Raw genomic sequence first — 15,756 nt, forward strand, 5'->3', positions numbered from 1 at the left:
GGGAAGATAAATAACCTGGAGGGAATATCTCTTCTAGTGGAAATCTTTTCGAAATAATAAGCCGAAAAGTGAGATATTTTCTTTATAGAAGGAAATGTCACACGTGTCGTGAACTACTAACAATTGATTATGTTGTCCCAATAATGCACATTTTCAGATTCATATTTGTATGTTGTGCCTCTATAGTGACATGTCTTCATGCTTTAATGTTCAAAAAGCTCTTTATTTTTCTCATACTGCCTCTGCTGCATCACCTCTTTTTACAATCTGTCTGAAACCAGAGCCCAGTCTGCTCTGATTGGTCAACTCATTTGTTATTGATGAGTAGTCCAACCCCTTAATATTTTACGTACAATATATTTCAGGGCTAGCCAATAAAAGAGTGTTACATTGTGATGTCATTATGTTTTGGAAGTAAACAAAGGAGTCCAATGGAGGCGTTTTAAGGCAGGGGGGGGGTGGAGTGTGTGGGATGGAAACCTTTGCAGAGCATTTACATGCATTAAAACCTATATAACAGACAGTAGTGAATGTTTGGGATGATGGATTAATTAATTAAAATCAAAGTTGAAGTCAGCCACTTTGCTTGAACAAGGTATTTTACTGGCTCGTAATAAATGTGATTGCTCTTTATGTGTGTAGAGTACAATATTGTTAAGCAAACGCCATTAAGGCAGCACAGAGGCTTTTGTCAGCTCTGTGTTACTTCATAAGGTTTAAACACAAAAGTGTTTAGAAAAGTGCCAGTACTGAACAACTCCGGGGACCACTCAACTCTAATACTGGACTTACAGTAAAGACTTTCCCCATCTGTCCAGGTCAATAACAGATCCGGAAACAATGTTACGAGCAGGGATGAGTTTAGTACCCTGAGGAGAATTCATCCTTGTTCCTCTTATTATTTCAAAGTGTGACCTGACATGTGGTTCTGAATGGGAGGAAGTCACATTAGGTTTCCCATGGTACATTTGAGGAAACAAGCACAGATGAGACCCCGCCTGGATGTGATGGTAATTCCACAAGACCTTTTTCCGTAATGAACAAGCTCTAGGGAGAGATTTAGAGAGGTTTTTTTTATAGGCAGCTTAGCTGAAGCTTTACAGACAGTACTTAGTATTATTATAAAAAAGGTTATGCCCAGCATTTGAGGAATAGTTTGGCATTTCGAAAAAGTGCCTTTGTTGAAGACAGTTAGGTTATATCAAGAATGATGACACTCTTACGGCCCGTCCACACAGCGGCGTGCGTTGACGCTTGCCGGCGGGCGTGTCTGACACTCGACCAATCACATGAATCTCCCGCCCCTGACACACAAGCAGCGGTTTGATTGGCTAGAGCTTGTACTGGCATATGATTCGATTGGCTGACGCTTCTGCCGAGGCGTCAAAAGTTGAACATTGCTCAACTTTTGCAGCGAGCCACGCCAGCAAAGCTCCGCGTCGCTTCCCGCAATGCAGTTCGGCTAAAAGTGACGTCACCCCATTCAAAGTGAATGGGCAGAAGCGTTGGAAGCTTCAACGCACGCCGCTGTGTGGACGGGCCGTTAGCCTTTTCAGTAAATGTGTAGCTATGGTGTAGCTGCAGATGACAGAGGGATAGCCTAGCCTAAAGACTGTAGGGTTAGCCTAGCATAAAAAGACTGTAGGGTTAGCTTAGCCTAGCATAAAGACTGTAAACATGGGAAACAGTTAGCATAGCTCTGTCCACAGGTAACACAATCTGATAAAAAAAACGTTTCTTTCTTGGCAAATGTTAGTAATTCTTGAACCCTGAGAGCAGGACAGACTGAAAAGAGTCAAGGGAAGCTTATAAAAGTTAACAGCATTTAATTACACAAAAGATGCAGTGATGTACAATGAAATTGCAAGCTGGAGGTATGACAATATAAATGTACTTGTAGAACATTCCCCTTCTCCGGCTACTTCACAGAGACCACTGCTGGGTTTCAGGAGATATGTCACCGTAGCATTAAGTTTACATGGAAATTGGAACTCACTCTGTTTGTAGAAGACCCCAGTCGTGATGAGAGATACGAACAGGCCTACGGACATGACGCACACTAAAAACAGCAGCCTCCGCTCCGTCTGTGTCCTGTCTGGCCAACATGTTGGACTCCGGCCGTGTAGAAGTGTCACCTGCACATACAAACACAAAAAACATTTAAGGTGCTTCAACGAATCCTTTAAGTCAAGTATAATCATTTCAAGCTTGGACATAAAATTGATTTAAATCACATTAGCACACACTCTTAACAGCGTTCCTTTGTTGAATTAATGCTGTGTGGAAAATATTAGTCTATAGTCAAACAGCTTCTCAGGGACTTGATGACAGGTTTTATTTTAAAGCACAATGGCTTCACCCTGGCGGCACTTTCAACCCTTCTACACAGAAAAGGTTACACATTCTTCTATTGTTTCCTGACTTCTAGTATAACATGCACTTGTTAAAGATGTTTTGCTTCTGCCCTGGATTATAACATGACACAATATTCCTGTTGAGCCACGCCTGCTTTGTTGTTGTTCACATGTAAACACTGCAAGACAACAGTTACCAGTTTAAAGATGTTCAGCTCCGAAGCTTCTCAGAAAAACATGAAAGAAGAAGAGGAGAGTGCATATTGTTTTGGTCTGATGCAGAATTTGTTTTGATAAATGATTGGTGCAGTGGCTTTAAAACAAGCACTCCCTGCTCCTGCATTTCTTTCTTAGAGAATATTGCTTTAGTTAAGGCTGCCAAGGGAGTTGATTTCTTACAGGAATGATTCCAAGGGTCACTTACAAATCTCTCAGAGGGCGCGTTTAGCACTTTGGCCGGTCGTAGAGTATCCCCACTGTAAATAAATGCCAGATCTTGGACCACACTTACATCCTGTGGAAGTAAATTACCCCTGAAGTATATAAATAAGGATCCGATTTACTGCTATTAGCTTAGATTAGAGTTCAACAGTCAAACTGAATGCGACTAAATCAAATGCCAAAAGCCACAGTGGCTTCTTAATCCTTGGAGCTTAGAAAGTCGGGTTGGTTTGGACCTAAACTGCTTTGTGGGTGCAACTGTGAAAATCCCCCTGCTTATCCCGTGCCATTTCCAATTGTAGTATTTCAAAACCCAATTTTATTATCCCGAAAACCACGGCATAATAATGATAGCAGGAACACTTATGCTCAAGCACATTGTTTGAGCTCTGTATACTTTTGGTCAAATAAAGTAGTGCTGAACGATGTGCTTGTTCTAAAGTTAAGAAGTTGAAGAAAGGGCACAGAGTGTATATTAAAGAGCGTTTGTAAGTTCCCAGAGAAAACCATTTCACAACTCTACTTTAAAATCAGGAATAACTGTCACGATCTGTCTGTGTTGTGTTTTGTCTTGTCTTTTTCTGTCTTTGGTTTCATGTTTTATTTTGAAAAGTGTTCACCCCCTGTCTTGCCTGTCGCTTTCTGTCTGTTTTCCCTCCTACCTGATTACCCGATTGTGTTCACCTGGTGCCCCTGTGTTTTCTCCTCCCTCCTCACCTGTGTCTTGTTTGTGTGATTAGTCTTGTGTGTATTTAAGTTCTGGTTTTCCTGTCTGTCATTGTTGGTTCATTGTTTGTCGTTGACTGTGTTCACGAGGTAGTGTTCTGTTTGTTCCTTAAACCTTGAAATAAAGGTATTTTTTCTGTGTATTCTGCATTTGGGTCCTGCCTGCTTCACTCACCCTATCAATAACAGGTATGGAAATAAAAAAGGAGGAGAAACAAAATGTTATTCAGAAGCTATGCCGATATGATAAGTGCCTAGTTTTTACATATTAATAGTGAAAAGGAAGTCTGTTTGAAGAGAATTCTGTAAAAAAAAAGATTAACTAAGATTATTAGGTCTTACAGTGAGACAACTTTGTGTCAAATGTTTTGAAATTTCTGAATTCAGTTAACTGCTGACAAAATTACATTACATTACATGTTAGACGCTTTAATCCAAAGCGACTTACATACTCAATACTGTGGGCAATCCCCACAGGAGCAATTTGGGGTGAAGTGTCTTGCCCAGGGACACAACGACATGCTGACTGCAGTGGGGTTTGAACCTGTGACCCCCTGATCCGAACACCAACGGACAACCCACTGCGCCACACGCCTCCGTGTTTTTACACACAGAGATGCCGGATATAAAATATTGGTCTTCTCTTTTTCTCTGATCCTGTATAAAATGGTCTGTAAATTGTCAAACAATACTGCTGCAGTACAGTATATACAGTATATACAGTATAATACTGATACAGTACTGATGCCAAAATAAAAATACAGATCTAGATCGTAACATTAGTGCAACAAAGTGTTGTAATGCCATGTAAAAGCTTGACAGTTAGCAGGATTTAATAACTCAACTGAAATAGGGGTGAAGCAATTATTTTTACAGTTATTAAGAGTCTTTCTAAGTGTAGCATGACACTTCTGTCTAGCAGGTTAGTGTGTGTAACATATCATTAGAGCTCCAAAAAAGATATTTACGTCAAACAAGAAAAAAGAAGAGGCTTTCTATCATGTCAGAAGTCTACGGATGAAATCACACAAGTTGATGGCACACGTTAAACCAGGAAGTGTCTGTTTTTCTTTTAAACTGCACCTATAAATTGTGTTTTAGAAGTTTACATTTTTCTCAAGAATTGTGAAACCTTTACTTGACAGCAGATTTATTTTACAAATGGATCGATAGTCAAGGAAACACCTTGAGTACCTCTTGTGTAATACCGTGAGATACGATGAATGTGTATTTGATTGTTTTGTATACCTTTTTAAGGTATATTCATTTTTCTTATGTAAAGTATTATAATAACTGAGTTACCTATTTTTAGGGTATTTGAGAGTTTACCTGCATCGGTGATGATGGGTAGATGTCGTCAGCAGTGGAGTCCACCAGGTCCTCCTCATCCAGCGTAGCTCTCTTATAGGATGACATCTGAAAAGTCAAATTCAGAAAAGACTCTCTCAGTGCTTCCATGTCTCTTCTTCTGGCCCCTCTCCTGATGTGTGTGAGAGTGTCTACTCCTCAGCAGTGTCTGAGGCTTCAGGGCAGTGTTTCCCTCTAAAATCCATCAGCAGGAATTTGGTTTGTCTGGTTGGAGCACTTCCGCTCTAACAACTGAGTTAATATGCAAAAAGTGTGTCAGTCCTCTTCTTTCAGAAGCACTTTTCCACTCCCTTCAACCCCAACAAAACCTCTCAGCCCCCATGGCGTAGGGCAGACACCACCCCGGTTTCAAATGTCACAACACAAACAAACAACGTCCTCACGAAAGTCCTTGTGAGATTTCCTCGTGGGTCTGCTTTTCCTCTTTAAAAGATTTGCGACTCTTCCTGGGCAAACTTTTTTCTGGACTTCCTGCTCAGCCCAGTCTGTGAAAGCAGGCACGAGAGGAAAAACAGGAAGAAGCTCTGACTTGAGCAACTTACATGACTTAGGCAAAGACTAACACAGAGATTGTGTGTGAGTGCATTCTCCAATGTGGTTTCACTTAGATTTGGGGAGGGATCTTCACAGTGTCCTTTCTATAAGACATGATACACTCGGGGGAGGAGCCCTTGAAAAACATCCTCCTCCCACATGCTTGTAGTTGCTGCCCCTGGCAACCGTTACCTGATAGGCAGCTCTTCTCCAGTTTAACCCTTCACCCACACAGCCACTGACACATGCTGCAAACAAGGCATGTTGTATGTCTACTCAATAAAGGCAAGCAGTTAGAGCTAGATTAAGAGTGAGTGTATCGAGAGGATGGTAATACATGTAAAAAACTATAGGTTTAAAGTTAAACTAATCAAACTAATTAAAATGCTAACATAACTACTTTTCATAAAATCAGTAAGCAGGCTCTTATAAAAGTACTTTTTGTATTGTAGTAAGGTGGGCACATGTTTACTCTACCTTCATGTTTATAAATATTTGTATTAAATGTTGGTATTGCACCTAAATATATTAACTTATTTTATGAATATATATATGAATGTTTTAATTCAATATTATTTCCTTTCATTTTTACTTCTTTCAATTTTTGATTCATGTCATACACCACTGTAGATATTGTAATACACGCACATTTACATATTTATTGTCATATAGTAGCAAAATGTGCATTTTTACTTGACCTTATGTCTATATACATATTATATATTTTTATTTCACCCTTATATTTTAACTTCCTAAATGGACCTAGGTATGAATGTTTTTATCATATTTGATTTTCATTCTGTTTTTCATTTATGTCTTACAGCACATTATATGTTTGTTGTTATATATTGGAGTAAATGGTGCACATTTGAACCTTACCTTCTTATGTTTATATCATATTTTGTTATTATTCTATTTTATATTTTCGTTTTTATTGTATTTTATATTATTCAAAAGGTAGCAAATGTCACAAAGAACAATCCCTCAGGATAAATGAAGTATTCTGATTTTGATGATGGTGATGATGAAAATATCCAACAAATAACATGAATGGCTGAGCATGTAGTTTATCAAGTTTATTTAAACATATCTTAAATAAATACAAAAAATACAACAATTATTACAAAAAAGGGCCTGTTATGCATCCAGCATATAGACAATTAAAATGTGCAATCTGTTCTTCAGGTAACAGGTTACACTACAACACAATGTAACTATCAGGCCCAGAGAGACACATCATTCTGGCCACTGTTGAAATGTCTACTAAAATACCTGTCATTGACATGATCAAACATATTATTGATCTTGGTTAAAATAAATACAATTTTATATTGATCTTATTAGACAAAGGTCCTTTAACTGATATATGAGCAGCTACAGAAACATGTTTACATCTGCTTCTCGCACAGCACAGCTCTGTAGAGAAGGTAATAATTAACCTCAGCTGTCTGAAGCCTGACGGGGACACAGCTCACTGCAGACTGATTGCTCAACACCGTGTAATACAGTGTAGAGGTTACTCATGACTATACTACAGTATAACTATCAGTACAATCTCACTCTCTCCTTCTGGACATTTACCTTCATGCTCTGGCTTGCAACTTCCCATGTAAAAGGGCCCTATTTATTTTTTTCTCATTCTGCCTGTGCTGCAGCACCTCTTTTAACCCTCTGTCTGATTGGTTAGCTGGCATGCTCTTTTTTGATTGGTCAACTATTAGAGCTGTCCCAACCCTGAGGAAATCACTTATGTGTTGGAACGCAAACCAAAAGATGTGCTAGCATATGTTAAATAGTGATGTCATTATTTTATGGAAGTAAACAAAGGAGACCATCATGGCGTTTCAGGCAGGGGGGGGGGGGGAGTGTTCCCTCTTGAAGGAACTTGTTGGATTTAAGCCTTTGCAGACCATTTACATGCACAAAAACCATATATAACACACTACAGGAAATCCTAAAAAAAGCCTAATCGGGCCCCTTTAACCTTCACAAGGTCACACCAGTGGCTGAACATCAATGTTTACTTGATGAAGCGAGATTCCTTGCAAACACAATCCAGTGACAGATTCACACTTTATTTGGTGCCCCACATAAATATGAAACCGAGGGGAAAATCATCCCATCGCAAGCATTACACATTACAGGGAATTCCAGGCACACCAGATTCTTGTTAACTTTCCCACAAGATGGCAATAAATCCGCCCCAGCAACACCACGAGGAGAGAACTGATCTTATCTTCATTGTAACACCCTAACACCACATCAAATAATACAGACTCTTCTTATGTTACTGTGTATTTAAACTGTGTTAAACCTAGCCCCAGTCAGTCAGGTCACATTATCGGCTTATAAAGACTGTTGGGACAAAATATGGAGGACTAAAGTGGTGAGAGATGCAGAGGGGAGGGAGGGAGGAGAGAAGTAAGAGGCCAACCAATTGTTTTTAGGACGCTTTCAATTATATAAATGGCTTCAAATGACCTATAGCTGAGAGCAAAAAGAGCTTAATGGGGTTATTGACGTTTATTTCAACACGCACACTTCGCTTGTTTTCCATCAGTATTTAACCCACACTCCATTAAAGGGTGTTGTAGGTGGTGTTCTGTAACAAAACAAGTGGATGATGCCTATCTGTCTGTTTGCATTTGCCTTTAATTGAATTGACTTTGTTTATTTTCCTGAAGGATCCTGGATATCCCGGATATCAGCCAGTTGTGATCCTTGGCTCAGATTTCACAAAACGTAATGATATGATGTTGGATGTTACAGAGGCAGATCAAAATGCAGATCCCACTGTTCTGATTGCATTAGAAGAGAAAACAAATAGTAACTAAGATTTAAAGCGGTGTGTAGCGATGTCACAACTATCTTTATTACTGCAGGTATCAGGTCAGGGCTCGAGACATATAACGTCCCCTTAACCATTATAACGTAAGTAAGACCAAGAATCCTGGAGACCAACATTATCTATACTATTTGTGAAATAGCAAGGGGGGTAGGTGGTTTGGGGCTTCTTGCCCCGATTTCTTTTTGGATATTTGCATTTCTATAGTTTGTATCTGTATGTTTGTGTTATCTTTTAAAGATGGCTTGAACAATTAAAAGGTCCCTGTTGTGCTTTTTGGCCTTCTCCCTTTCCTGTAGTGTGTTGTATAGGTTTTTGTGCATGTAAATGATAGGGCTGTACCCGAATATCCGAATATTCGTTCGTTGGAGTACTATTCGGGTTTCAATTTCGTTATTCAGATATTCTTTTCTTTTTTTTTTGGCAGCCTTTTGCAATGCGGCTGCCGAATTGAATTTATTGAAAACTCCAATATCAACGTAAGAGCTTGTGCCTCTTCTGGGGGGTGCTAATACTTAACCATAAACGTTATCGTTTACTTTCTCCGTCTTTATAATGTAGATATTAGAGATGGGCAAGTCCTGATTCATCCGGATCATTAACCCGGATCCTAGAAATTAGCTGGTCGTGATGAGTCTCCCCTCTCCATTAACCCGAGTCCTACACCTGGTGTGACGTACAAACTAAAACTATAAATTGCGTCACTCGCTACTCTCTTTATAACATGTAAAATAACATTACAACGTACCCCAGTCCATCTGCCTACCCTTTAGCAAGTACGATAGCTTCCAGAAGTTATCGTTTGGCTCAGGGGAGGGGACGCGGATCAGTGAAACTTTCTGCAGACTCGTGGGGACTCAGAGCCGTAAGTTACGGCTCCTAACCGTAATAGCATGGCAGATCCAGAGATCCAAACTCGTCATGTGCACGAGCATAGCTGCGGCCGGGAAGACATTTTACTTAGGGGGTGTGGCCAAAAGTGGGGAGAGATTAACGGCCCGTCCACACAGCGGCGTGCGTTGACGCTTGCCGGCGGGCGTGTCTGAAACTCGACCAACAACCAATCTCCCGCCCCTGACACACAAGCAGCGGTTTGATTGGCTAGAGCTTGTACTGGCATATGATTCGATTGGCTGACGCTTCTGCCGAGGCGTCAAAAGTTGAACATTGCTCAACTTTTGCAGTGAGCCACGCCAGCAACGCTCCGTGTCGCTTCCCACGATGCAGTTCGGCGAAAAGTGACGTCACCCCATTCAAAGTGAATGGTGAAGCGTCAATGCACGCCGTTGTGTGGACGGGCCGGAACAGTAACATGTTGCAGCCCCTCCTCCAGCTCCCTGCTCCCGTGGCTATATTATGCACGAGTCAACAGCAGACTCAGAGATTCGCAAATCCTGACTCACTGTGCAAAACACAGCAGACTCGTGCGGACTCAGAGCCGTAACAATATAGCAGCAGATCCAGAGATCCAGCAGACTCGTCGTCATGCACGAGTCAACAGCAGACTCAGAGATTCGCAAAATCACCCTTTTTTTGTGATCAACATGTTTTATTTAAGCAAAGACACCGTGTAGCGGAGGTTAATGTAACGTGAATTTAATATGCTCGTGAAATGCAACAAGTTTTTGGTTTCACCGGTAGGATTTCTACGCTCTTGGTGATGCTGACTCATATGACTCAAATGACTCGTATGATCCGCATCTCTTCAATGACTGACTCAGAAGACCCTGAGTCCGTAAAAGGATCCGGATTTGCCATCTCTAGTAGATATGACTTTTTCTCCGTTAATCTCCGTCACGTTGTTTCCATAGCAACAACAACTTCCTGTCAACAGCGCTAACTCTCCTTCAAAATAAAAGCATGTCCATACAAAATAAGAAGCCAAACCAAATTACACTTAAGACATATACAACTGCAACGAAAGTAACACACACAATGCAATATCCTTTTCAATTTCAAAGATCACAAATTGGGTTATATACATTAACAAATAACTATAAAACAACAATACTGTAGAATAACAAAATGAATGCCGTGAATAAACTGAAATACACGTGTTGAAGCGGTTCGCTGCTGATTACCCCCCCGCGCGGGCCGAATCTTCGAATATTCGCTGATGACTACTACCGAATATCCGGAGCCCGAAAAATGGTATTCGGGACAGCCCTAGTAAATGACCTGCAAAAATCCCAAAGTTCCCCCGACAGGGAGTTTCTCTACCACACCCAGCCTGAAACGCCTACATTACACTCCATTGTTTACTTCAGTAACATAATGACATCACTACGAAACAATCACGTTTCTATTGGATATCTTTCCAACACACTGTATGTGATAGGGTAATGAGCGGGACATCTCTAAGCGGTTGACCAATCACAACAGAGCCAGCTAACCAATCAGAGCAGACTGGGCTCTGGTTTCAGACAGAGGGTGGAACGAGGTGCTGCAGCACAGGCAGTATGGGAAAATGAAAGAGCTTTTTGAACATTAAAGCATGGAGCCATGTCACAGTAGAAACACAAAATAGAAATATGAAACCTGAAAATTAGCGTAATATGTCCTCATTAGTAAACAGTTGATTCAAACTTTGTAAAATGTGCCATTGCTTACTGTGGTGCAAAAATGACTTGTATACAATACACAGTGCTACGATTTAATCATGTGGTCTGCTTCGTGGCCCACAATGAAGAACAAACGACGGTATTCACTGGCAAAGACAAGTGTTGTTGTCACACACACACACACACACACATTCCTCAGCACACAATCACTGTTTTTGCACACTTTCCTTGCTTTGGGGTCTGTGCAGATGTGCTTGCACATGTTGCCACACAGATTAACCCCCCGAGCCGAATCCCTGATCAAGTGACAAGGCTGCCTTCCCTTTCCTGTTAATGATATTTAGTGATTTCTTCAATAGAGTTTGGTTCCCGATTTATTATTTCCCTTTCCATATCCTGATCCACATGATCTGGAACTAGGAATTGCATGCACTTTTAAAGATCTTTAGTCATCATCATGTCGTGACTTGGTGCCATTAAGAAAACAGTGAACGCTGTGAGGAGTAACATCTGTAAAAACTACTGAGGAGTCCCTGCTGACGTCCTAAGTTTCTGGAAGTCACGCCAAGTGGCAACTGGGAGCCATTAGAAATTAAAAACGATAGAAGTATCACAACAATAGCCTTTTGTCAAGGCTAGTTTGTAAAAATCCCATTGTGTCCCACAGGGCGTGAAGATGTCTTCCCAAAGCTGATACTACGAGGGGTCACAATCCCACGATTCTTGGAAGCAACGCAAGGCTGCGGCCTTTGAGTGAGGCTGTAAACCACAATCATGCGTCAGTAATTCGTCACTGATCCTACAAACCAGACGATTATTTGTAGTGCAGGGTCATTCCTCCAAGAATAACTGAAGCGTGTTTGTGTTTGGGATTGGGTGCTTCACGTACTGCAGAGCTCATTGTTTGACAGTTTGTTTCTGAAGGGAAAAATGAGAGCGGGACAAGAATGTATCGAAGAAAAAAAGGCATAGCGTAAATACATGAAGCTGGCAGGAGTTAGTGGATGGAAGGAGACTAAGGGTGATTTATAGGCGCATTTGACGTAAGATAGCAGTAAACACATTTGCGTTAGAGAGGTGGCTCAGTTAACCACCGTGGTGAGCCAAACAGATGCAGGGCCAAGATGTGGTTTCAGACCACAGAGGAACGGAAATGAAAGGCTACAAGCCAAACTATGAGGGGCCGTACAGGCCGTAATTCATACTGGTCCTTTCACGCACATACATTCTTCTTTTACATACATATATTTTCACTCTTACATACATACATTCTCCTTTTACATACATATATTTTCATTCTTACATACATACATTCTCCTTTTACATACATATATTTTCACTCTTACATACATACATTCTCCTCTTACATACATATATTTTATAATATGCATGTCTGAAGAAAATATATGTATGCAAGTGAAGAATGTATGTATGTGTGAAGACAATATATGTATGTGAGAGAAGAATGTATGTATGTGAGAGAGAAAGTATAGTGGAAACGGAAGGAGTATGATTGAAACGGAAGGCAGGTCATTCTTGCGCTGTGATTGGCTCAGAAGGTCGAGCGGGGCGGGCTCATGTTCAGAACTTCTGATTTCAAATCAACATGATGGAGGGAGATGAATCGCGTAGATCGCAGCAAGCATTAGGGTATTTTAAGGAACATTTTTGTCAACCCCTGAAACTGTCACATCCCTGGCCAGGTGTCCTTGCGGGTGCGTTCGCTTTACTTATCAGAGCGTGCCGTAAGGACGGTTACTCTTTGGTTTATAAACTCCCGCCTGGGACGGACTGATGCATTAGATTATGTGCTATATGGAGGGGACTTTGACAGAGTATTTCTCACAAAGTACACAGTAAAAGTACTTCAATGTATTGTTAGTAGCAGTCAAACTAGTACCGAGTCCAACAGTGTCAGTTTTATGAAGAACTTGTGGTAAAATATATTTGTAAAAAGAAAATGAAGAGCTACTGATTTGAAAAAACGGCTCTCTGTATAGTTTAAATCTCCTAACAATGTTGTCCATGTATTCTTCTCCCCTCGAGTCCAACAGTGTCAGTTTTATTAAGAACTTTCAGTAAAAAATATTTGTAAAATATGAAGAGCAGCTGATTTGAAAAGACAAACGCGAGAGACGGCTGAGTGACCGCAGTGCAGAATCGCTGTAGCCTATAGTTTAAATCTCCTAACAATGTTGTCCATTTTAGACACATGCTTATTATATTTACAGCCTTAATAACATTCATTTTCTGGGCTCAATGTGTGTCTTGGCCGTTTTCGTTGTGATCGCTAAATTCACCTTGTTTCCCCTTGTTTATAATTATGTTCAACATTCCAAGCAAACGAGTGCTTTTGTTTTGAAATCACTTCCGCGAGTATCGCGCCCCCCCCCCCCCCCCCTCCCCTCCCCTCGCTACAATGACCATTAGACCATTTAGTAAGGTAAAAAGCAAAAACGCCTCGCAGACACTCTTCCGTTTACTTGTTTAATAAAGAAAAACAAGTGGTCCGTAGATACACGGAGTCATCTAACCCTAACCCTCTCCCTCATCATGTTGATTTGAATCAGAAGTTCTGAACATGAGCCCGCCCCGCTCGACCTTCTGAGCCAATCACAGCGCAAGAATGACCTGCCTTCCGTTTCAACCATACTCCTTCCGTTTCCACTATACTTTCTCTCACACATACATACATTCTTCTCTCACATACATATATTGTCTTCACACATACATACATTCTTCACTTGCATACATATATTGTCTTCACACATACATACATTCTTCTCTTGCATACATATATTCTCTTCAGACATGCATATATTATAAAATATATGTATGTAAAAGGAGAATGTATGTATTTAAGAGTGAAAATATATGTATGTAAAAGGAGAATGTATGTATGTAAGAGTGAAAATGTATGTATGTAAAAGGAGAATGTATGTATGTAAGAATGAAAATATATGTATGTAAAAGGAGAATGTATGTATGTAAGAGTGAAAATATATGTATGTAAAAGAAGAATGTATGTGCGTGAAATGACCAGTATGAATTACGGCCTGTACGGCCCCTCATACCAAACAATCTGAGGGTCATATTCCGTGTGACAAGTTAGAGGACATCTGTGATTGGATCCTCGTTTCTGTTGAAATACTACTTCTGCTTTTCAGGGTCGTCACCTCGCTGTCACAGAGAGACGACACAGAAAGCAACCACAGCAAAACAAACTTCCTCTTCAGGCCTAAAGCCACCAGTTGACCCGCTCTTTGTGAATCCCGAAGGAGAGCACTGAGGTTGGGAAAACATTTCAATTACTCTGTACATTCCATTTAATGTGCTAACAAAATATTATTAATATAGTGTGTATTAGTTTTTTTCTTCATAATTTCAATTGAAAATGTTAATTCAACAGTAAGGTTTTTAATTATTTGTGTTTTCGTCTAATATTTAATTCACAGAAAAAGGCTTAAACAGGAGTTTGTCTTGAATTTGTTCATTTCTATGTATCATTTGTATTGATATAATGATATTTTTCTTACTAAAGAACATGCTTTTTTCGTGATTAATATTTTTTTGAAGATATGACATGATCTAGCCTTTATCCTGATAGATGATTTTGGATATGTGTTATACCGTGCATCTGATTCTGTACTGTAGTAACACAAACAGCCATGTGTCCTTGTGTGCATGCGAGGTCCTGACCCTGTGCAATGTACAGTATGTGCTTTATACGTCCACTGTACGCTCACATATCAAATGCAGCCAACACACCAGCAGTGATGATTACTCCACATAAACAGATTCATGACTACAGCCACTCAGCTCTAACAATTTATCTGTTGTGTTCAGTCCCTTGTGTTTCTGCCTGAAGGACACAGATAAGACAGAGTTGTCTCAGGCTGCAGCTTCTGACCTATGACGTCAAAACAGCACTGGAAAAGTCTTCCTCAGCAGAGGGACGTTTCCTGTGCAGAAAACACCCTGATAATAACATGTTAACAAAAGAAAAATAATGCCATTCAGCTTTTCCCTGCTCTGGAGGAGGATTGTTAAACTATTTTGGTTTGTTTTTAGTCAAGCATGTACATTGTTGCTTTGAACATAATAAAAAGGAGCTTGCATTTTCTCACACGTGGTTATTTATATGCAGGCGGCAGCTCTGAAATTCTTCAGATTCCTCTTTGACAGAGCACCCGAAGTTGCTCTTCTGTGCACGTTTCAGGTATTCTGACGTATGTGCATTGCTCAAATATCACCCAGTTTGGGGTTAGGCCTATACTATCACCATCATGCACTGCAGCAAACAAGCACCCTACTTCCAATTCAAATCAACCCTAGATTCACTGTGAATCACCCTTTCACAGTGTATTTTGAAACAACTGCACTTTATGTGATTTTATTATCACCCAAATGTAATGTAAGAGCTCTGACCTGACTCTTTTTGCATAAATTCAGGATTATGGGAGTGGCCAAGGGATAGATAACAGGAGATTACCTGTTCCTAGTGTTGTCATGGCGCCCTGCAGCACACTCACACCTAGGTAATGAATAACAGCAGAGCTCGCTGCAACACATCCAGGGCTGTGTGAGGTTATTAAAGCCATCCATCACTCAGGCATTAGCTTACAATTAGCTATCTGAGGCGCTAATAGTTCATGCCTGAGCAATAAACAAAGTTCCCTTAAGCAAGCCATCTATCAAAAGCCGACGGGTTTGAATTTGTAGCACCATATTTTGCCTTTTTTACTGCTCCGGCTTCCAGGGAACTAATCCTCGAGTGATACATATTAGGTAACAAAATGTCTAACTGTGATAACAAGAGTCTTCATGTCTTGGCCAGCTGATTAAAGAAGCAATGCAATATTTGTTTTGGCAATATATTTAATCAGTTACATCCATATATGCCTGTATCCAAACGCATCATTTCCTC

At 40.4% G+C, this 15,756-nt stretch overlaps 1 protein-coding gene across 2 annotated transcripts in view; it reads right to left on the bottom strand.

The window, feature by feature from the left end:
- The window catches only part of ece1 (endothelin converting enzyme 1), a 29,219-nt gene that overhangs the window by 12,466 nt on the left and 997 nt on the right, over window positions 1–15,756 (bottom strand). The window contains exons 2-3 of one of the 2 annotated variants that reach the window (XM_034201011.1): window positions 4,851–4,937; window positions 1,997–2,135 (exon numbers count right to left, since the gene is read on the bottom strand). In XM_034201011.1, coding sequence (XP_034056902.1) covers window positions 1,997–2,135; window positions 4,851–4,937 — 226 coding nt within the window. Of the gene's footprint in view, window positions 1–1,996; window positions 2,136–4,850; window positions 5,508–15,756 lie in introns of those variants that run through there. The other variant, XM_034201010.1, reaches the window with a different exon arrangement.

This window comes from Gymnodraco acuticeps, unplaced genomic scaffold, assembly GCF_902827175.1.
Source record: "Gymnodraco acuticeps unplaced genomic scaffold, fGymAcu1.1, whole genome shotgun sequence".
Classification (NCBI taxonomy): Eukaryota; Metazoa; Chordata; class Actinopteri; order Perciformes; family Bathydraconidae; genus Gymnodraco; species Gymnodraco acuticeps.